Source organism: Malania oleifera, chromosome 7, assembly GCF_029873635.1.
Source record: "Malania oleifera isolate guangnan ecotype guangnan chromosome 7, ASM2987363v1, whole genome shotgun sequence".
In the NCBI taxonomy this organism is placed as follows: Eukaryota; Viridiplantae; Streptophyta; class Magnoliopsida; order Santalales; family Ximeniaceae; genus Malania; species Malania oleifera.
The window spans coordinates 22,488,486-22,511,840 of NC_080423.1; the positions used below are offsets into that span (position 1 = coordinate 22,488,486).

General features: G+C 37.2%; 1 protein-coding gene across 1 annotated transcript; it reads right to left on the reverse strand.

The window, feature by feature from the left end:
- Positions 1 to 1,111: 1,111 nt before the first annotated feature.
- On the reverse strand, positions 1,112 to 4,717 carry LOC131159615 (probable aquaporin NIP-type). Its single transcript, XM_058114650.1, has 5 exons — positions 4,470 to 4,717; positions 4,101 to 4,325; positions 3,331 to 3,528; positions 2,190 to 2,251; positions 1,112 to 1,711 (listed from the first exon to the last, which is right to left on the reverse strand). The coding sequence occupies exons 1-5, from the start codon at positions 4,605 to 4,607 to the stop codon at positions 1,507 to 1,509; spliced, it is 828 nt and encodes a 275-aa protein (XP_057970633.1). The 5' UTR covers positions 4,608 to 4,717; the 3' UTR covers positions 1,112 to 1,506.
- Positions 4,718 to 23,355: the final 18,638 nt, after the last annotated feature.

Below are 23,355 nucleotides of genomic sequence, written 5' to 3' on the forward strand. Positions count from 1 at the left end.
TTGGTACCACACCAGGGGGTTCGAAGGGTTTGTTGGTGGCTAGAGTTCCTATGTAATCAAAAAATTAAAATAAAAATTCAAAGTAGCTTACTTACCATTTTTAGTCTGAACTCAATTTATGGAGATAATGTCTTTCTTTTATTTTGATTCTATTTTCATTTTGCAGTCTTTCATCATTTAAACAAATTGGAAGAATTAGAAATTTTTTTTACTATCTTAATTAGAATCATTTAAAATGGTTTAGAATTACTCCTCTAAATAATCTCAGAAACAAATGTCGATCTATACTAAAAGATATTATCTATAATCATGAATTCAATTTTTAGAGTAGTGAACCTTCTATATGACAAGACTATTGCCCTCAATTTTATTTGTTAGTTATTTTTGTCGTGCATTAATTTTCAACATATGTCACATTTGATTTTTTAGTAAATGGAATTGATATCTTGAGATATTTCGATGATAATATTTTGATTTTTAAAAATATGATCACTTCAATTTATGAAATGTTTATTCATAGGAATATAATACGAGTAATTGTATTTAAATTCTAACATAAACATGTCTATTGATTCTATTCATATTTTATTTTATGTTGAACAAATAACCAAATTTTTGAATGAAAGTTTTTTCCTAATGATTATATTTTTATAAAATTTTTATTACATTCCCACTATATTCATCGTATTTTCAAGAATAGACATTCATGACCTAAAGGTTTGGACAGTGCAAACTTTCAAGGTATGTTTGGAGTTTGAAAAACATTAGGGGAAGGAAAGGGATCTCCTCTTTCGTGTTTGATGTTATCAAGGAAAGCCGGAATGAAAATAAAACAAATAATAAATAAATGATAAAAAATTAATTTTGTACATTATTAACATTTGACATTTATCACATTTCTTAAATTTTAATGTTGTTGCATAGAGCATAAATTTATTTTTAATAGTATTTGATACGGAGAGATAATATTATCAAAAATAAATTTTCATCTTCTTTTCCTTTTCTTTCCTTAAACAAATTCCTAATCCAAACAGAGCCTAAAAGTATATAAAACAATGATTTTACAAAAATATTCCCTTAACCTAGCTGAAAACTAAGTAGAATATGTAAATACTAAACAGATGTCACATTGCTCTATGCGAACTCGATCAAATTACATTGTTCCCAAAAAGCAAAAAAACTTATACCAGCACGTCACGACATAACATTAACAAAGTTAATATTTGTGCTCGGATCGGACCGGAGCATGAATATTTATTGTTTGTTTTGAATTTGTGTTGATTTGGATAGAGTTCGATAATACATTTTATCCAAATTCGCACGACAAATTCAACTCTAAATTCAAAATCTAAGCTTAAACTCCGAACTCCCAAACATAAAATAATTAAAAAGATAAAAAGTGAACACATTTGCTTCCAAATTACAGCCATGGAAGGGCAGCAATACTGGTGCAAGATGGGCATGCATGCATGGAGCTACCTAGAATTACTACAGGCCTCTGTAATTTCATGCAGAGGTGTTGAAGAGGGAAGTGCTCTTGGTCAGCTGATGAAGGGGCTTGTCTGTCTTCCTCATTAAATTGTACACGAACCCTCCTGCTATGGTTCCAACAATTGGACCTACTACATAGACCCAAAGCCCCTTGTATACATGGTTAACCACAGCTGGTCCAATGCTCCTAGCAGGGTTCATGGATGCTCCAGAAACAGGCCTGCATGTCGAGTTCAATCTTCTCATTAATTAATAATACAAAAATCAAGTAGAATTTTCTTTATTTTTAAATAAAATTTTATGCTCTGTTTATTGAATTTTTCGATGTATAATATTATATTAAAACGGTAAAACTCAATAGAAGTCCTGTGTTCCGAACGAGAGAAAATAATTTTTTTTTTTATTTTTAAAAAATTCTTAATGTGCATTTTTAGCGCATTAATTGAGATAAAATAAGTTTTAAAAATTAGAATGTCATATAAAATTATAATATTAGTGATTTAATAGGATGACAAGAGTGAAATTAAGAAGAAAGTTAGAACAAAATATTTGTAAGCAAGAAATTAAGAGAGAGAAAACATTGATTATTTGTTATTTGTTTTTTTTTTTGAAGTAAAGGGTTATTATTATTATTTTAAGAAAAAAAAAAAAAAACTAGAGACAAACAAACAAAAATTAATATTTAGAGTGGAAATTACCCAGCCACAAAGACATTCAGCATAATTGTCATTCCAACAGCAATCCCTGCCAATTCTCCAGTCTGAAAAAAAAAAAAAAAATGATGGCACAAAAAAGAGAGAGACATTACAGTAATGCCCCAAACCCGAAAATGAGGTCTAGAGTGTTATTTAAAAACCCATTTCCTTGTTTTCTTTCCTTTTTATTTATTTATTTTCCTTTTCTTTTATTTAGTTTTCTTTTCTTTTCTAGGTTTGGGTCCTTACAATTACTATGTTTAAAAAAAAAATTTTTTTTTGATATAATATTAATCTTTGAGGGTCTGTTAATATTAAGGATTTTCTTTGAGGAAAGAAAATTTCTCTCTATAATAAATGCTATCAAGAATAAAACTTTATTTCGATACGATTGAAAATTCAAAAAAAATTAAATGCCGATATTGCTTTAAAATTGAATTTTTTTTTTTGATTTGATATAGATATATTATTTTTTTTCTCATTTTATTTGATAACTAAGCATGAAAAAATAGATTCCTTCAAATTTTTCTTTCATTTTTCAAATGTTTTGCATATTCTAAATGGGTCTCTAAAAAACTCAATGTAAAAAAATATTTATGAATCAAAGTTGTGAATTGTCATATTCTAAACTGATAAACACCTAAAGATTAAAGATGTCGGGTTGTGGATCACATTAAATGAAAGTAGATATTGTTCATGGGGATATTAATGATGATAATGAGATAATTATAATTTTTTAAAATTTTCATTATTTTGTTAAGTTATTTATGCATTTGTAAATTTCATAAATAAATGATAATTATAAAGTTGAGGGCATATTAAGAATAAAGAGGAGGAAAAGTTTTAATTGAAAACTAACTCCTTTTTATTTAATTATTACATATTAATTAGAGACTATAGACATACAAATACATGTAGGAAGAAAATCTCATAGGGCCCAAAAAATTAAGATAGACAAATATATGAAGTTTTACACTAACTCTTACAATGCTCGTTAAGGGATTAAATTTCTTATTGAAACAAATATAATTGAAGGTCGCCTAGCAATCTAATCATAAGCATAGTTTAATATAAATATTAACATATATTATTTAATTTTTAAAATTATTTTATGATAGATAGAAGTAAGATTAAGAACGCATACTGCTCTGTTGTCCGTAGCAACTCCAGAGATCACGAACATTAAAAGGAAGGAGATGATTATTTCCAGGACTAAAGATTGTGCATTAGATCCAACTGGTACTGTTCCATAATAAGTTTTAGGAGTTATGTCAAACACCAGATATAATGTGGCACTCGCAAGAATGGATCCCGTTACTTGAGCTACAATGTATAAAGGAACCTGCATTCCACACGAAAAAATAAGTAAATAAATAAAATAAAATAATTCCCTTTCTATATTTTTCCAAAAAAAACAAAAAAAAGATTTAGATATGCATGATGAGTCGTTCCAATGTATCCTTCTTTTAATACACTTTTTGGGTATTTTTTTTAAAGAATAATAATAATAATAATAATAATACTCCAAACATAATTGTATCACAAGATTATAAAATAGGAGTAAGGGGAGCTAAAATAACTTTTGATGGTGATCCTCTAATAATAATTTTCCAAAAATAAGAAAATTTCCCATGATTCGTTCTAAGATTTAATAAAAACAAATAAAGATACAATTTTTTTTTCAAATATTTTGAAAATCACAAGCATATAAATATATACATTTATATATATATATATATATATGTATAAACTGATTTAATAAAAACAAATAAAGATACAATTTTTTTTTCAAATATTTTGAAAATCACAAGCATATAAATATATACATATATATATATATATATATATATATATATATATATTAACTGATTATTTAAAAAACAAATAGTTGTTACGAGAATGAAGGAGTGAGACCTGCCAAAGCGGAAACCGGCGGAAGATGGTGAAGGCGATGGTGACGGCGGGATTGAAGTGGGCGCCGGAAATGTGGCCGACGGTGTAAATCATGACCATGACGATGAGGCCCCACGTGACGCATATCCCCGGGAACGTCACTACTCCGTCGTATATCTTGTTCACCGCCACCGACCCGCATCCCGCGAATATCACGAAGTACGTTCCGATCACCTCCGCGATCAACTGCACCACACACACACACATGCATTCTCCCCCCGTGTTAGTCATTAAATTCCGATCAAACACCAAAATGATAAACTAATCATAAGAAGAAACGTAAAAGCTCATAATTAAGATTTTCAGTACTCGTCAAGCAAGCGGACTGACCTTCTGCGCGATGCTCACGACTACGGGGGAGGAACAAAACCCAACGTCGCGACAGGCCTCCGTCGGCGGCAGAGCGGGGGCGGCGGCGCGGCCCTCTTCGATCTTCGCGACGTCCTGTTCGATTGCGTTCGCAGCCATTGTTACTCGACAAATAGAGGATGAGACTAAAACTGGAAGCCGATGGGGAGGAGGAAGGGAATTAAGATGGAGTTTACAATGTTCTTGGTTGAAGTGAAGAAATGAAGTGATGGAATGGATAGTTAAGGATCGGAGGGGGTTTTAATGGCGGGGAGAGGGAGGGAAATGGAGCTTTCGGATCTAAATTGGATAGGAATGGAGTTGGGATTGAATCGATGCAGTTGGGCGTTGAGCGGGCGAAATGGAATGACAGGGAGGATGGCGTTCGACGAACTTTTCAAGTTTGGATAATGAGAACAGCTAAATATTAATCACCACAATGTTGACTTCATATGGTAAAATTTGAATCCCCAATTTGTCGTCGTATTCCAGTTTTGGTTCCTTCTAATCCTCCATTACTATTTTTGCTTGTCCACCTGTAAACTCTATCTCGTATTTAATGTATCAAATATCTTTCCCTTCTAATGAATATAATCAATAAATAAATACAAATTTAAATAAAGAAGTATTAATAATTAATCTCTTTGATTCTCTCGCGGTTCCAATTTGTTATATAATCGGGAAGGTTTTCATAAGGTGGGACCCGCCATATAATACAATTTAGGATTATAATAATAAGGGCCGAAGTTTTAAAATCATAAAATAGAATTTCTATATATATAGATGATAGGTGTAGACTATTTCATTCTTCATTAAGACATTTTGTAGTCATAAAAAAAATAAAAAAATAAAAAAATAGATAAAATAAATAAAATTAAAAAATTAATTTAAAAAATATTAGATATTAAATTAATCAAATTATTATTATTATTTAAATTATATAATATAATATATGAAACGACCTGTTAATAAAATAAAATCTTTTTCTCTAGTTTTAAGCTAAACAGTAGAAGGTCAATTATATCAAATAAGTCCACACATAATACAATACCAAAGTATCAAATCATTCCATGATATACAAACATCACTGTTTCTTAAAACTACCCTTACTGATATTAAGGGTTTACAAAAACATGTCACTTCAAAACTATAATATTCACTCTAAAAAAGGGCAGGACAACAGCCCCTTTACTTGCGAGCTTGCTCCGCTCGCTTAGCTGGTTCACCTGAAAAATAATTCAACACTGGGATGAGCCAACGCTCTGTAAGACGAAACATGCTATTACTAGTGTGTGACCGTTAAGCTATAGTTTGGTAAAAATAATCTGATTTAGGAATAGTATGAATAACTAAATCTGAAAATACTGATATTACATAACGTATAATAAAACTATTAACTATATTATTTAACATGCCAATCTGTATGAAACTACTTTTCATATTAATACTACTATTCCTGAAAGTCTGATAGTACTCATAATATCTGAGAAATTTCCCTAGATGGCTGTATGTCATGATTTAACCCCTCATGACAGGGTTGTGCGGCTTGAAGGTGGGACCTACCTTGGCTGGCCGACCAGGGTAAGTCAACTGAACTCCGACAGTCTGATCGGCCCCCTCAATCCATATTTGATGGAGAGCCTGTCTTGACGTGGGCACGATTGACCTCATACCACTTACTATCTGTGTAAAGTGGTTGCACTCTGAGCTGAATATCTATAACTATGGTACCGTACTCTGCTGTCTAATCTATCAGGGTCTAATACTATATAGGTAACTGTTATCTATAATATACTATTTTTTACTGTAATTTCTGAAATAACCATAACCCCATAGAATTTATCTGAAATTCTAAATAAACTGACTAAAAATCTGATTTCTGTATAACTGAACTACTATCTGTATAACTAAATATTGGGGCGTTATGGTACTGAAAAACTGATTATTTTGAAATTATTGAAAATATATTTTTCTGAGTATACTGCATACTAAAAGTCCTTTATTCTATAAGCATGTAAATATCATGGTATTTCTGTTCATAAACTGTAAACATGGTATTCATAGTTTGTATAAATACGATAATGTACTCTAATCAACTCAAGCCACACTAATAAATATTATAAATATTATCATAATCAGGCTCTGAAAACCGTATATATAATTTAAATAATAATTTGATAACAACCTATATTTTGTACTGAAATCGTAAAGAAATTTCCAAGCATAGCATGTTTCCCTTACCTAACTACTAGAAAGCCCCTATGGTATACTGGTCTAACACCCGCAGGGCTTTCTACTCAACACCTTGAAAACAACATTTGCCAGAACAGAATATCATTATTTCTTTGCCTCTATCATTTCTTACAACTTCCAGAAGGCCAAAAATTGAATAAAAGGCCTTACTTTGGTTCTGCGAAGAAATTCAACTCGATCCTACCAACGATTTGCCTTGGTAAACTTGGAGAGAACTTCATTAGGAGCATCGTGGTGGCCTTAGATCATCGATTCGGCGACTGACTGGGCCAAAATCGAAGAGAGATGGAGGAGAGGTCGTAGGAGAGAGAGAGAGAGAGAGAGAGAGAGAGAGAGAGAGAGAGAGAGAGAGAGAGAGAGAGAGAGAGAGAGAGGAAAGTTGCGTTGATTTTTCTGCAATTAAACTGAGTTTAGGACTATTTATACTGCTGATTATGCGTCAAAACTGCGTAATTGGGCATCTTAACCCGGGCTTTACGATTTATATATTTAATTAAATGTATACAATTGTCCAATATTTTAATAAAGTGTCAAAATTATCATTCTTGAACTTTATTGCACTATTTATAAAGTTTTGGTAATTTTTTGTCATAGGAAAATTCCCGGGAACCAAAACCGATACCTGTTCGTATTTTATGCATAACTTTTCCGTCTGAGCTCTGATCGAGACGATTCAAATTTTTGAAAAAAGAGGAAAGGATTATCTACAACTTTTGTGTTTTGAGTTTTGTGAGAAACGGGCTCCAGCAGAGTCAGATTTACGATAAACAGAGAATGAAAAAAATGAAAAAATATAGCAATTCGAGTCGGGTTGGACAATTCGGGTCAAGGCTTCACGGATCCTAGGGCAGCGCATCCCCCTCCCCTTTATATTTTATTCTTCTTCTCCTTTCCTCAGACCAGCCCCCGGAGGCCCCCTCTCTTTCCCTTAGCTCCCCATTCTCTTCTTCTCCTTCTTCTTCTTCTTTAGTTTGTTTTTTTTTCTTTTCAATTCTGCTTGCTCTTTCTCTGATCTCTCTTCTTTGTTCTCTTTCCCTCTTTTCCTTTTTCTTCCTCTGGTTTTTCCCTTTCTCCTGTGTTGTTTTCCTCTGCTCCCGTGTGTGCCCCCGCACCCTCTCTTGCTCTGTTTTTGTTTTCTTTCTCTCCTTGCTCTCTCTCTTTTGTTTGGCTCTCCTTCCTTCTTCCATATATTTTTTCTTCTCTTTTTCTCTCCCTCGAACTCTTTTCCTCTCCCCCTCATTTTTTCTCTTAGTCTCCCTGTATCTGCTTCCTTGTTGCTCTCCTGCTCCACCCCTCTGCAACCGAGCACAGTAGCCTCCACAGACTGCTCCCCATAGCAGAAGCACCCAAGCTCCACACCACCATCCTCTGCTTCCCACCAGCAACTCCACCGAACAGCAACCCCCTGGAGTACCTCGGCCAACCCAGCAATTCTGCAACCAACCGCAACAACCTGTGAGCATCCAGCCACACCCGGCACCCTAGCCAGACCACACTCCAGCCTGCAGCAGAATCCACAGCAGAACCCACGACCACTGCCCATACCAGCAGCTTGCCGAGGACCTGCCTACAACTGAGCACCAGAACTACAGCAGCAGAGGCCATCCTCTGTTCCTCAGGCTCTTGAAGAACAAACCGAGCCAACTTCTCTCTCTCTCTCTCTCTCTCTTCCTTTTTCTTTTCTTTTCTTTTCTTTCCTCTTCTTTTTAATTTGCAATTGAATGTTTTATTTTTTTATTAAGATTCATTGTGTAGTTTAGGGTTTGAATATTGGGTTATGTGATTTTAATATATTTTTTTTCTTTCTTCTGAAGTTGAAGTTTAATCATTATTTATTTATCTTGCTTTTAATTAACATTCTTATTAGCTTTAAAGAATTTAAATTGATTGTTTTTAGTTGTCATTCTCTTAAAATATATAATAAATAAATAAGGGAAAATATAAAAAAAAAGGAAGAAAAAAAAGGTTTTTTTTTTAAGTTAGGGTTTATCTGATTGAAGTTTGAGTCTTTATTGTGTTTTGTTATCGGTTACGTCGATTGGTAGCTTAATTTTAATTCGCATTCTTGATTCGTGTTAAAGATCCGATTTTTATTGCGCACGTATGTGTTGATTAAGTTTCCATTCCTGGATGTTTAATTACGTGTTCAAAATTGCCATCTTTAATTAGCGCATGTCCCAATGTTTCTTTGAGTAGATTAGGGTTTCCATCTTAGTTCGTTAATTTAGTACTTGTTAGTTTTAAGTTTTTAAATTGTCTGTTATTTTAATTGGTCAGAATAAATCTCAGCAATCTTGAATTCCCCGAATCTGAACTGAATTCAGTACATTTTTATTTTCGATTGGGAGAACGTGAAATTGAGATTAAAACGCATTCCCTGAGGAGACGATCTAGCCCTTGTGTTTAATATTACACGATGTAACTCCTATACTTGGGATAGCTTTCGAGCTGCTCATTTTTCGAGTGAGTCAAGTTTTTGGCGCCGTTGCTGGGGAATTGTCAGTTTTAATTTCGAATTTTGTGTTTTCCCAATTATTTTTTTTGATTTTCTTTTATTAAATTGAAAAATGAAAAAAATTGAAAATTGAAAAATTGAAAATTTTTTTTTTGTCTGTTGCCGTGTTAGTGGATTTCTGCTGGCAATTGTGATGTTTGATGCCCTGGGTTCGAGATAATTCGAATCGATTGTGTAGACTTTCACCTAGCACCAGTAGGTATACACATAGCACCGAGTCTGACTGTTTACCTGTTAGTCCTACGGGTGATTCTGAATTTGAGTTGAATAATCTGTTTGGCCATTATTTTGAAGAAGCTATGGCTGCACACGCACCACGTACACTTGAAGATTTTCTACAGCCTACGCACATCTACACCTTCATGCATTGTGTTGCCACAAGATGCACCGAATTTCACTCTTAAGCATGGCATGTTATCTGTGATTCCCCAATTTCACGGGATGGACTTTGAGAGTTCGTACCAACACTTGACAGACTTTGAGATGGTTTGCACCACTTTCATTAATAGGGATGGGACTGATGAATACATTAAATTGCGTTTGTTTCCCTTTTCTCTGAAAGACAGGGCGAAAATCTGGTTTAATTCTTTGCGCCCTAACTCTATTACTAGCTGGGCTGAAATGCAGCGTGAGTTCTTACATAAGTTCTTTCCTCTTTAGAGAACTCAGTACCTGTAGGAGTAGATCAGTCAGTTCATGCAAAAAGATGGCGAGACATTCCAGGCATGTTGGGAGAGATTCAAGGACTTGATGAACATATACCCGCACCATGGTTTCGAATCATGGAGGTTAGTGAACTATTTTTTTACTGTTTTAACCCCTGTGTGTAAACAATTTGTCCAGTCTATGTGCAATGGGATGTTCTTCCGTAAGGAACCAGACGAGGGCTTATCATTTTTAGATTATCTCGCTGAGAGTGCCTAGCAGTGGAACGCACGACCTGAACGGGTGCCGATAGCTGCCCAACCTATCCGAGCAATCAGTGGCGGGGGTAGATATGAGGTTAAAGAGGACAATAGCTTACAGGCCCTTCTAGCTGCGTTATCTAAAAAATTGGAAGTCATGGAATCCGAAAAGTCAAAAGCTGAGATTTGCACGATTTGTGAGACTTCAGACCACAGACCTCAGGATTGTCAATTCTTACTTGTGTTGCAAGAAAGCAGATCTGATCAAGTGTCATCGGCAAATTGGGTTAACAAGACGCAGAATCAGCCGCTCTCAAACACTTACAACCCGGGGTGACGGAATCATCCAAACCTCCAATGGAGAAATGATCAGCCTGGTCCATCATCTTCACGATATCAGCAGGCACCTCAATCATATGCACCGCCTCCGCAACCGACATACAATCCAGTCATAGCTCCTCAACCGTAGTATCAACCGCAACAGTTTTCTCGGAGCTACGCACCACCAGGATTCCAACCAGCGTTAGTCCCCATTCCAGTAAAGAAAGCTTCAGATGATAGTGTAGCGCAGATGGCAACCATGCTCCAGCAATTCATGCAAATGCAAGTTACGACCAATGGAGAATTGAAAGATGCCGTAAGCAAGATGAGTACACAGCTTAATACCCTGGAAAAAGGAAAATTCCCTGCACAGCCTTAGCCTAATCCCCAGGTATATAGACAGCCACAACAGTCAGTGCACAATGTTTCAAAGGATACGTTTGAGTCAGCAAAAGTAGTTATTACTTTGCGAAGTGGAAAGGAAGTTCCCCGTCCTGAAATGGCCACTGACCAATAAACAACCACGCCGACACCTGAGGTGACAAATGAGACAGATAAAGGAAAAGAAAAATCAGATGAGGCCAGCTCAAGTTTAACAAAGTTAGATAATAAAGAGGATGAGCCAGTTAAGGAATACCAACCTGTGGTACCATACCCTCAGCATTTGACATCTAGACAAAAGAACAAGTATCATACGGAGATTCAAGAGATATTCAAGCAGGTAAAAATCAATATTCCACTCTTAGATGCCGTACAACATATCCCTGCATATGCAAAATTTCTAAAAGACCTATGCACCGTAAAAAAGAAACTGAACGTGAAGAAAAAGGCATTCTTAACTGAGCAGGTCAGTGCATTGATTCTTAGTCAGACTCCACAGAAACTTAGAGATCTTGGCTCCCCCACAATACCTATTATGATTGGTGAATCTCGTATCAGGAGAGCTCTACTTGACCTAGGGAGTAGTGTGAATCTGCTTCCGTCTTCATTATATGACCAACTGGGTTTAGGTGAATTGAAGAGAACTATTATGATGCTACAGTTGGCAGACAGATCTGTAAAGGCTCCACGAGGTATTGTTGAGGATGTTTTGGTTCAGGTTGACAAATTTTACTATCCCGTGGATTTCGTTGTCTTAGATATGTAGCAGCCTGTTTCCACCATTTATCAGGCTCCTGTCATTTTGGGGCGACCATTCCTTGCTACTTCAAATGCCCTGATTAACTGTCGGAGCGGAGTCCTGAAGCTCACATTTGGGAACATGACACTGGAAATGAATGTTTTAATGCTTATAGGATGTCAAGTGGGTGTGATGACGCAGATACTCATGCAGTTGATGTGATAGATGACTTAGACACTTCAGAGCTACTGTCGGTACTCGATGTCCATGCCGCACTTGAAAATGACTCTTTTGCGCAGTTTGAAGGGATTGATGAATTATTGCTAGAATCAGAGGAGCAGATCCCAGATAATGGTCCTCATATGTTTGATGCGAGTTATACAAGTAGTTGGCGTAAGCTTACATTTGAGGCCATTGACCTACCAGAAATTCTGAAGTCGTCCGTAGAAGAAATTCCAACACTTGAGTTGAAACCATTGCCCGCCGAGCTGAAATATGCTTTCTTGGGTCCAGTAGATGGCACATTCCCTGTGGTAATTTCTTCATACCTTACTCTTGAACAGGAAACTAAATTATTGCAGGTACTTCGAGAGCATCGAGGAGCGATTGGATGGACTATCGCTGACATCGAGGGTATCGACCCTTCCATTTGCACTCATAACATCTTCCTCGAAGGAGACACTAAACCAGTTTAAGATGCACAAAGGAGGCTGAATCCAGCCATGAAAGAGGTGGTAAAAAACGAAGTGCTGAAATTATTAGCTGCTGACATCATATATCCAATCTCCGACAGCAAATGGGTAAGCCCAACACAGGTAGTTCCAAAAAAATCTGGTTTGACTGTCATTGAAAATGCTAATGGAGAATTGATCCTATCTAGGAAAGTAATGGGTTGGAGAATGTGCATTGATTATCGTAAATTGAATTCGGCTAGCCGAAAAGATCATTTTCCGTTACCTTTCATAGATCAGATATTAGAGAAAGTAGCTGGTAATTCTTTTTATTATTTCTTGAATGGATTTTCTGGTTACTACCAAATTGCCGTAGCACCTGAGGACCAAGAGAAGACTACCTTCACTTGTCCCTTTGACACCTTTGCTTTCCGCAGAATGCCATTCGGTCTATGCAATGCCCCTGCTACTTTCCAACGCTGTATGATGAGTATTTTCTCTGATATGTTAGATGATATGTGTGAAATTTTTATGGATGACTTTTCTGTGTTCGGTAAGTCTTTTGATAATTGTTTGACACATTTAATTGCGATTTTTAAAATGTGAGGAAAATAATTTACTTCTAAACTAGGAAAAATGTCAATTTATGGTACGTAGTGGTTTAGTACTTGGACATTTGGTTTCTGAGCGTGGTATAGAAGTTGACAGGGCCAAGGTAGAGCTGATTTCTTAGTTACCTATCCCTAAGACAGTTCGGGATATTCGCTCCTTCCTTGGTGATGCCGATTTCTATAGACATTTTATTGAGGGTTTCAGTAGTATTGCTAAACCATTATGTACCTTGTTGCAAAATGAAACTGAATTTTTGTGGACTGATGATTGTCAACAGGCCTTTGAAACACTAAAGCGACATTTAACTATTGCGCCCATCATGCAACCTCCTCGGTGGGACTTGCCATTTGAGATCATGACTGATGCTAGCGACTACGCTCTTGGTGTGGTTCTAGGTCAACGAATTGATAACAAGCCGTCGGTTATTTATTATGCCAGTCGAACTTTGAATGATGCTCAGAGAAATTATACTACCACTGAGAAGGAATTGCTAGTTGTTGTTTTTGCTTTAGAAAAATTTCGCTCTTATGTCATTGGTGCACCTGTCATTATCTTTACTGACCACTCTGCTTTGAAATATTTCTTAGCAAAGAAGGATGCCAAGCCCAGGTTGATCAGGTGGATTCTACTCCTCCAGGAATTCGATATCACCATACGCGATAAAAAGGGCGTGGAAAACGTTGTAGCTGACCATCTTTCTCGGTTGCAGCTACCCGAGGTACTGGTGTCCCCTCCCTTGAATGATGACTTTCCTGATGAACGTCTCTTTGCTGTGTCACACGCTCCATGGTTCGCTGACATTGTGAATTATCTCGTCACCGACCGGATGCTAGACCATTGGCTCACTCAGGACAAGCGTAAGTTCCTAACTGAGGTAAGACATTATTATTTTGATAATCCATACTTGTTCAAATATTGTTCCGACCAATTGGTGCGTAGATGTGTTCCAGATGATGAATTTAGTTCCGTGATGCATTTTTGCCATGGTGGGATATGTGGAGGCCACTTTGCTGCTAAGAAAACTGTTTCAAAAATATTACAAAGTGGACTCTATTGGTCCACCATGTTTAAAGATGTTGAAAATTTTTGTAAAGCATGTGAGGCCTGCCAAAAATTAGGAAAAATTACTGCCAAGAATGAAATGCCTATGTCCCCTATATTGACTCTTGAGATTTTTGATTGTTGGGGTATTGATTTTATGGGACCTTTCCTTATTTCTTTTGGGCATTCTTACATTCTGGTCGTTGTGGACTATGTTTCTAAATGGGTGGAGGCAATACCTTGTCGAACCAATGACCACAAGGTTGTCATACTTTTTCTCAAAGAGTTATTTGCACGCTTTGGCATGCCCAAGGCAATCATTAGTGATGGAGGGTCCCATTTCTGTAACAAACATTTTGAAAAACTCATGCAAAAATATGGTGTAACCCACAAAGTCTCCGCCCCTTACCACCCTCAGACCAATGGTCAAGCTGAATTGGCCAATAGAGAGATCAAAACGATCCTTGAGAAAACCGTGCGCCCTAATCGTAAGGACTGGTCAGAAAAACTTGTTGACGCACTGCGGGCCTACCGAACAGCTTTCAAGACAAACTTAGGGATGTCTCCCTACAGGTTAGTATACGGTAAGGCATGTCATTTACCTGTTGAAATTCAGTATCGTGCGTTATGGGCTATCAAACAGATTAACCTTTCATTTGATGATGCCATAGGTTTAAGAAAATTGCAGGTATGCGAGCTTGAAGAATCTCGAAGGGACGCTTATGATAATGCTCGTTTGGCTAAGGAGCGGATAAAGTTGCTACATGATAGGAACATCAAAGAAAAACAACTTTTCCCTTCTCAACAAGTGCTACTCTATAACTCCCGACTGCATGTGTTTCCTGGGAAATTGAAATCCCGGTGGGGTGGTCCGTATATTGTTGCAAAAGCTCATTCTCATGGTGCGGTAGAGATTGTAGATCCGAAGAATGGCAACCGTTTCACAGTCAATGGACAGCGCCTAAAGCCTTTCATGACCCCATTCGATGTCGACAAAGAGGTCTTGCTTTTGCAAGACCTTAGGGGAGTCCTCTGACCTTTCTATGCTACTGTTTTATTTTTATTTTTATTTTTATCTTTTTCGTTTATTTGTTTTAGTTGCGTTTTTTTCCTTTTCCTTCTTGTTACATTAGTCAGTAGTACTTTTCTATTAGTTGTTTACCATGCACAATTTTATTTCCCCTGCGCTTTCACATTGAGGACAATGTTCCACTTTAGTTGGGGGGGGGTGAGCATTCGCATGTAACACTGTGCACGTATACGTACCGAATTTTTTTAAAAAAAAACACCAAAAAAAAATCATCAAAAAAAAAAAAAAAATCAAAAAATCAAAAAGAGAGAGAAAGAAAGGACGAGCACTAAGGAATTACATTGCACTATGCCATGCTTAACACTGTGTATACCTTTCACATACTTGCGTATAACTTAAGAATGACACACTTGAGTCAATCATGCGTAGTTTCTCTTTATATGACGTTATGACTCCATGAAAAATCGATTGGTAGTACATTCGTGTTAGTTTGACTATATAATTTCCTGTATTTACACGGCATCTCACGAGGCTGAATAAACACATTCACGTGATTCATTACACTTAGGGTTTCATGTGAGCACTGAGAGAGCACCCGTGGCGACTATGACACCTTTGTGAGATATTCTTGAGCTATTATCGTCCTTTTGAGCGTTAATATCAAATCAGAATTCATAGAACTCAATTCTCTTTTTCTGGATGATTCCTTGTACACTAGTCTTTATTTTTGATTTGCTAGCCTAGAGGTGACACCTATTGGGAAGATAGAAACCTAGGTCTTGTAGCCTACTCAAGATGTGAAGACTGAGCCACCCTTAGAAATAGACTTAGTTTATGGACCAGTATTCAAGCTCAATTCCCATTGATGGTATGAAGATTACAAAAAAAGTGTTATGATTGTTCTAATTGATCAAGAAAAGACAAAAAATGAAGAATGAGCAGAAGAAAGAATAAGCAATACACATGCGCATGAAATGAAATGTCAATGCCGGCCCAAATACATATCACAAAAAGTCAAGGATGACACATATTTTCCACGTATGAAGATTCTTCAACCGATTAATGCCTCAGATGTATTCACGACGAGTTTGTGAATGAGTTGATCTAGGGTGGTCTCAGTTGGATATGGCGAGTAGGTGAGAAGATGCTAGGGTGAAGGACTCGACACCTCATAGATAGGCCAGATCCTTTCCAAACTAGTCCACTCCATATACTTAGCGTTGTTCCTTTTAATATGTCGGATGTTTGATCGCGACACTCCTCCTCACATATGATGAGTGAACCCATTTTCTTTGAGTGTTCTTGAGGGTATACTAGTTAGGCCGAGTCAAAGCGACCGTTCTGTAGGTGTCCACTGGCGTCCTAGGTGTACTAAGTCACACACATCTCGAGAGTTTACCTGTTTATACTCGAACTTATATACTTGCATTAACTCTGAATGTGCCACTAATTAACTTCATGTGAGTATAATGTTCTTAAATGACATATAAACGATGAAACTTGCCTGGGTGACGTGTTTTGGAGTCATGTGCATTGAATATAAACGAGCTTATGTGAAATTCAGTTATGTTCTTGTATGTGAAGTGATATAGTTATATCGCATGTGCATTGATTTCATAATCACCGGAGTATGCAGTTGTAAACACCGCCTTGAAATTCATTCACGTCATTTGCTAGAGACTAGCAAAACGTTAGTTAGGGGGTGTGATTACGCGTCAAAACTGCGTAATTGGACATCTTAACCCGAGCTTTACGGTTTATATATTTAATAAAATGTCTAAAATTATCCAATATTTTAATAAAGTGCCAAAATTATCATTCTTGAACTTTATTGCACTATTTATAAAGTTTTGGTAATTTTTTGTCGCAGGAAATTTCCCGGGAACCAAAACCGACACTTGTTCGTATTTTGTATATAACTTTTCCGTCCGAGCTCTGATCGAGACGATTCAAATTTCTAAAAAAAGAGGAAAGGATTATCTACAACTTTTGTGTTTTGAGTTTTGTGAGAAACGGGCTCCAAAAGAGTTAGATTTATGATGAACAGAGAATAAAAAAAATAAAAAAATATAACAATTCGGGTCGGGTTGGACAATTCGGGTCGGGTTGGACAATTAGGGTCGTGGCTTCACGGATCCTAAGGCAGCTCATCCCCCTCCCCTTTATATTTTATTCTTCTTCTCCTTTCCTCAGACCAGCCCCCGGAGGCCCCCTCTCTTTCCCTTGGCTCCCCATTCTCTTCTTCTCCTTCTTCTTCTTCTTTAGTTTGTTTTTTTTTTCTTTTCAATTCTGCTTGCTCTTTCTTTGATCTCTCTTCTTTGTTCTCTTTCCCTCTTTTCCTTTTTCTTCCTCTGGTTTTTCCCTTTCTCCTGTTTTGTTTTCCTTTGCTCCCGTGTGTGCCCCCGTACCCTCTCTTGCTCTGTTTTTGTTTTCTTTCTCTCCTTGCTCTCTCTTTTTTTGTTTGGCTCTCCTTCCTTCTTCCATATACTTTTTCTTCTCTTTTTCTCTCCCCCTCAGTTTTTCTCTTAGTCTCCCTGTATCTGCTACCTTGTTGCTCTCCTGCTCCACCCCTCTGCAATCGAGCACAGTAGCCTCCACAGACTGCTCCCCACAATAGAAGCACTCGAGCTCCACACCACCATCCTCTGCTTCCCACCAGCAACTCCACCGAACAGCAACCCCCTGGAGTACCTCGGCCAACCCAGCAGTTCTGCAACCAACCGCAACAACCTATGAGCATCCAGCCACACCTGGCACCCTAGCCAGACCACACTCTAGCCTGCAGCAGAATCCACAGCAGAACCCATGACCACTGCCCATACCAGCAGCTTGCCGAGGACCTGCCTGCAACTGAGCACCAGAACTACAACAGCAGAGGCCATCCTCTGTTCCTCAGGCTCTTCAAGAACAAACCGAGCCAACTTCTCTCTCTCTCTCTCTCTCTCTCTCTCTCTCTCTCTCTTCCTTTTCTTTTATTTCCTCTTCTTTTTAATTTGCAATTGAATGTTTTACTTTTTTATTAAGGTTCATTGTGTAGTTTAGGATTTGAATATTGGGTTATGTGATTTTAATATTTTTTTTTCTTTCTTCTGAAGTTGAAGTTTAATCATTATTTATTTATCTTGCTTTTAATTAACATTCTCATTAGCTTTGAAGAATTTAAATTGATTGTTTTTATTTATCATTCTCTTAAAATATATAATAAATAAAAAAGGGAAAATATAAAAAAAAGGAAGAAAAAAAAGGTTTTTTTTTTTAGTTAGGGTTTATCTGATTGAAGTTTGAGTCTTTATTGTGTTTTGTTATCGGTTACGTCGATTGGTAGCTTAATTTTAATTCGCATTCTTGATTTGTGTTAAAGATCTGATTTTTATTGTGCACGTATGTGTTGATTGAGTTTCCATTCCTGCATGTTTAATTACGTGTTCAAAGTTGCCATCTTTAATTAGCGCATGTCCCAATGTTTCTTTGAGTAGATTAGGGTTTCCATCTTAGTTCGTTAATTTAGTACTTGTTAGTTTTAAGTTTTTAAATTGTCTGTTATTTTAATTGGTCAGAATAAATCTCAGCAATCTTGAATTCCCCGAATCTGAACTGAGTTTAGTACAATTTTATTTTCAATTGGGAGAACGTGAAATTGAGATTAAAACGCATTCCCTGAGGAGACGATCTAGCCCTTGGGCTTAATATTACACGACGTAACTCCTATACTTGGGATAGCTTTCGAGCTGCTCATTTTTCGAGTGAGTCAACTGCGGGATTCGTCGATGAGCCACGTCACCTCGTCGACAAGTCCTGTAGAAAATTCGTCGATGAATCTGCACCCTTGTCGATGAATTTCAGACTTCTCGAAAATCCTCTCTCGGTATCTTTTCGTCAACGAGATGGGACCTCATCGACAAGATCCTGAAGAACCTTCACCGACAAAACCCCTTTGTTCGTCGACGAGTGCTTGGAAAATTTCTTGGGTTATTATATCCAAAATGCAATGACTTTGACAAACGCGAAGCGTTCGTCAACGAAGTCTGCTGCCTCCTTCTGTTTTTGTTCTCATTTCCCTCCCTCTTTATTATTTAAATATCATTATTCTTCGGGTCATTACATTCTCCCCTTCTTATAAAATTTCGTTCTTGAAATTTATTGTTTATATATCTCATTATCCTTTAAAGGAAAAACGGTCTACTTATTTTATTACCTGCCCTCACTTATGGCGGAGGAATACCATGGTTACATGGGTAGTTCTGGGAGATTATAATTATGAAAGAAAATTCCCCCAAAACCAAAATACTACCTATCCTATACACTACATTACAATTACACTGTGCTAAACAAAATAAAATTACTACTACCCTAATCTATACATCACCACTGTGTTTACTAAATAGGTGGGGATATTTTTGTCTTATCTCATCTTCAAGCACCCACGAGGCTTCTTCTACCGCATGATTCATCCACAAAACTTTCACTAACGGAATCCTTTTGCTGTGCAATACCTGCTTTTTCTATCTAGGATCCGCACTAGAGCTTCTTCGTATGCTAGATCACCATTGAGTTCAAATTCTGCATAGTTAATGATATGGGAAGGATCTGGGGGCGTATTTACTTAGCATAAAGACATGAAATACGTCGTGAATCCTGAATAAAAATGGTGGTAGAGCTAGCCGATAAGCCACTGACTCAATCCTCTCCAGTATCTCAAAGGGGCCAATGAACTTAGGGCTCAACTTACCCTTCTTCCCAAACCTCATGATCCCCTTTAATGGTGCAATTTTCAGAAATACATGATCACCTACTTCAAATTCCAGTTCCTGACGGCGAGTATCCGCATAGCTCTTCTGCCGACTCTGTGCTGCACTGATTCTATCTCGAATGAGTCAAACTTTTTCGCACACCTGCTGAACCATCTCTGGACCCAAAACTCGCCTCTCACCAACTTCATCCTAGAAAAGAGGGGATCGACATCTTCTACCATATAACGCCTCGTATAGTGCCATGTCGATGTTAGCCGGATAACTATTATTATAAGCAAATTCAACTAGTGGCAAAAATTGAGTCCAGCTACCCCTAAAATCCAGTACACACACTCGCAACATATCCTTAAGTATCTGAATTGTTCTCTCTGTCTGAGGATGGAAAGCAGTGCTGAATGTTAGTGTAGTCCACCGTGCCTCCTGCAAGGTCTTCTAGAACCGTGATGTAAAACGTGGATCACGGTCCGAAACTATGATACCAGCACTCCATAGGGTTGAACAATCTCTTGTATGTAAATCTTCGCTAATCTGTTCATAGGGTAGCTAACTTTAATAGGCAGAAAATGAGTCATCTTTGTCAGCCTATCAACAATCACCCAAATGGCATTCTGACGTTGCGGCGCCAGCTGTAGCCCAGTAACAAAGTCCATGGATACGTGGTCCTATTTCCACTCAGGAATGAAAAGTGGCTGCAATTGACCAACCGGCCTCTGGTGTTCAGCTTTAACCTACTGGCACGTCAAACACTATTGCACAAATTCTGTTATTTCCCTCTTTATGCTACTCCACCAGAAATACTCCCCCAGATCCCTACACATTTTTGTATTGCCTAGATGAACAGTGTATAGAGATCTATGTGCCTCTTCTAGAATCGTCCTTCAGATACAGTCATCTGCAGGCACACACAATCTGGTACGAAATCTCAGAGCTTCATCATTGGAAATGCTGAATTCCTCTCCCTGACCATCTTGAACTCTGGCTAGCACCTCCACTAATTTGGGATAATTTCTTTAAGCAGCTTTAATTCTTTCATACAATGTAGGCTGTACAACCAAATTGGTCATGAACGCCTGAGGATCATTTGCTACAAGTTCCACGCCGAGCCTTTCCAAGTCCATTCAAATCGGGTGTTGAACTACTGCTGTTAGCTGAGCTGTACCCTCTGATTTACGACTCAAAGCATCAGCCACCACATTTGCTTTACTTGGGTGGTAACTGATGGTACAATCATAATCCTTGATAAGTTCTAATCACCTTCTCTGACGCATATTCAACTCTTTCTGTGTAAAGAAATATTTTAGACTCTTGTGGTCTAGAAAATATCTCACACCTCTCACCATATAGGTAATGTCTCCAGATCTTCAGTGCATGTACAATCGTAGCCAATTCCAGATCGTGAGTAGGGTAGTTCTTTTCATATTCTTTCAACTGTCTGGAAGCATACGCCACCACCTTACCATTCTGCATCAGCACACAACTGAGCCCTTTCAAAGATGTGTCACTGTAAATCACATACCCATCATCTCTTGATGGAATTGTCAAAATTGGTGCAGTGACGAGCCGCTGCTTTAATTCCTGAAAACTCTGCTTGCATTCTTTATCCCACACAAATCTGGCATTTTTCCTAGTCAAATGCGTGAGAGGTTCTGATAAAGCTGAAAACCCCTCAACGAATCAATGGTAATAACCTGCCAGCCCCAAGAAACTCTTGACTTCCTGCACATTCCTTGGCCTGGCCCAATTCACCACCGCTTCAATCTTGCTGGGATCTACTGATATACTGTCTCCTGAGATCACATGGCCTAAAAATGCAACATTCTTAAGCCAGAAATCACACTTACTAAACTTGGCGTAAAGCTTCCCCTCCCTGAGTGTCTGTAGTACCTGCCTTAAATGCCCCTCATGATCCTCAGAATTCTTCAAATATACTAGTATATTATTAATAAAAACTACTAAAAATTGGTCTAGATACTGGTGAAAAACTCTATTCATCAAGTCCATGAACACAGCTGGGGCATTTGTCACACCAAACGGCATAACGAGAAATTCATATTTAGACTAGTTTAAATTTTATAGGATAAACTCGTGTTAGTTTTGGTGAATTCCTAAGATGGGGGGTGAATTGGAAATTTAAAACTTTCTTAGGTCAAATTCAAATCACAATCAGTATTTCCCAACCTAGGGTCCTTCTAAGCATTAATCAATTCTACAGAAATCAAATTGAGTAAGAATGTAAAGCAATTGAAGCAATCTTAGTATTTTTGAACCATTCACCATAATTAAAATGACAACATTCAAGTGTGTAAATTTAAATGCAAAAATTAAATACGACACAAGAAATGTTATCAGGGTTCGGCCAATACTGCCTATGTCCCCGCCTTGGCTCACAAGCACAAGGATTCCACTAAGGCTCACTTAATGAGTGGAGTGACACCTAATACAACCAGGTCAATTAGCACAGGGCTGACCTTAACCTTTACAAATTCTCCTTGCGGGGCGGTGAAGGCCCTACTGATTCTTAAGGGCTAGATCACCGCCCCCTCAGGCCGTGCTTGGAATACAACCGAATTATAATACAAACTGTGTACAATATAATACTTCTATGATAAGCAGATATGTACCAATACAAATCAATCAATGCACATCAATAATATAGGAACTATAAGCTCAGTGCTCTATGTGTGCAATCAACACTCATAATAATGACTTTATTTAATCAAGCACAATAGTGTATTCTAGAACTATCTTTGAAACTATGTATCAATTTATCTCAATCACAAGCTTAGGGTTTCAAAGATTTCTACTAAGGGTATTCTAAATATCTCTAAACAATATTTTCTCAATATTCAAGCACAAGAAGATATTTAAAAAATAAGCTTGTAAAAAGATTTTTGCACACACAAAAATACAAGTTCAATAAGTCTTGCAATGACAATGCAAAGACTCACTTAACTATAAGATTTTTCTCACACAAAGATTTATTAAATAAAATTGGGGGAAAAATCTTTTGCTTAACCCTCAAATAAAAATCACAAGCATACAAGCAAGTGAGGGTTTCTAGCAATATAGGATAATGAATAAAACACTCACAATGTATGATTTCTCAAAGGAATAAAGGTATTTGAGTGTTATGAGCTTAGTATGAAAGAATAGGATTTGAAAATTTTCAGAGGATTTCTCACTAATCAATTTGCTAATGTCTTACTAATCCTCACAAATGAATCCATATATATAGAAGTAGAGCAAATTATGACTTTTTAGGACATGTAGGGTATTATTAGAATTGTTTTAAAATAATTTAGAAATTTTAACCCTGTTTAAGCATTTTAACCTCGGTAAAAAAATAAGCCACTTGAGAGTTTTCGGGTGGCTGAACCTTGTTTGGGTCACCTGAATAGACTCAATCAAAAAAGCAGCTTTTGAACGTTTGGGTGCTTGAGTCTGGGTTCGGTTGGCTAAATTGAGGCGATTCCATTCTGTTCGTGTTTTGGTCGCTCGATCTATGATTCGGTTAACTAAAATCATGTGTTCGGTCACTTGAGACCCAATTTGAACGGAGACCCAATTTGAATGTAAACGTTCAGTTGGCTGAGTTGGTGGAAAAAGCCAGTTCAGGGGTTCGGTCGCTCGAAACCAAGTTAACCCACTG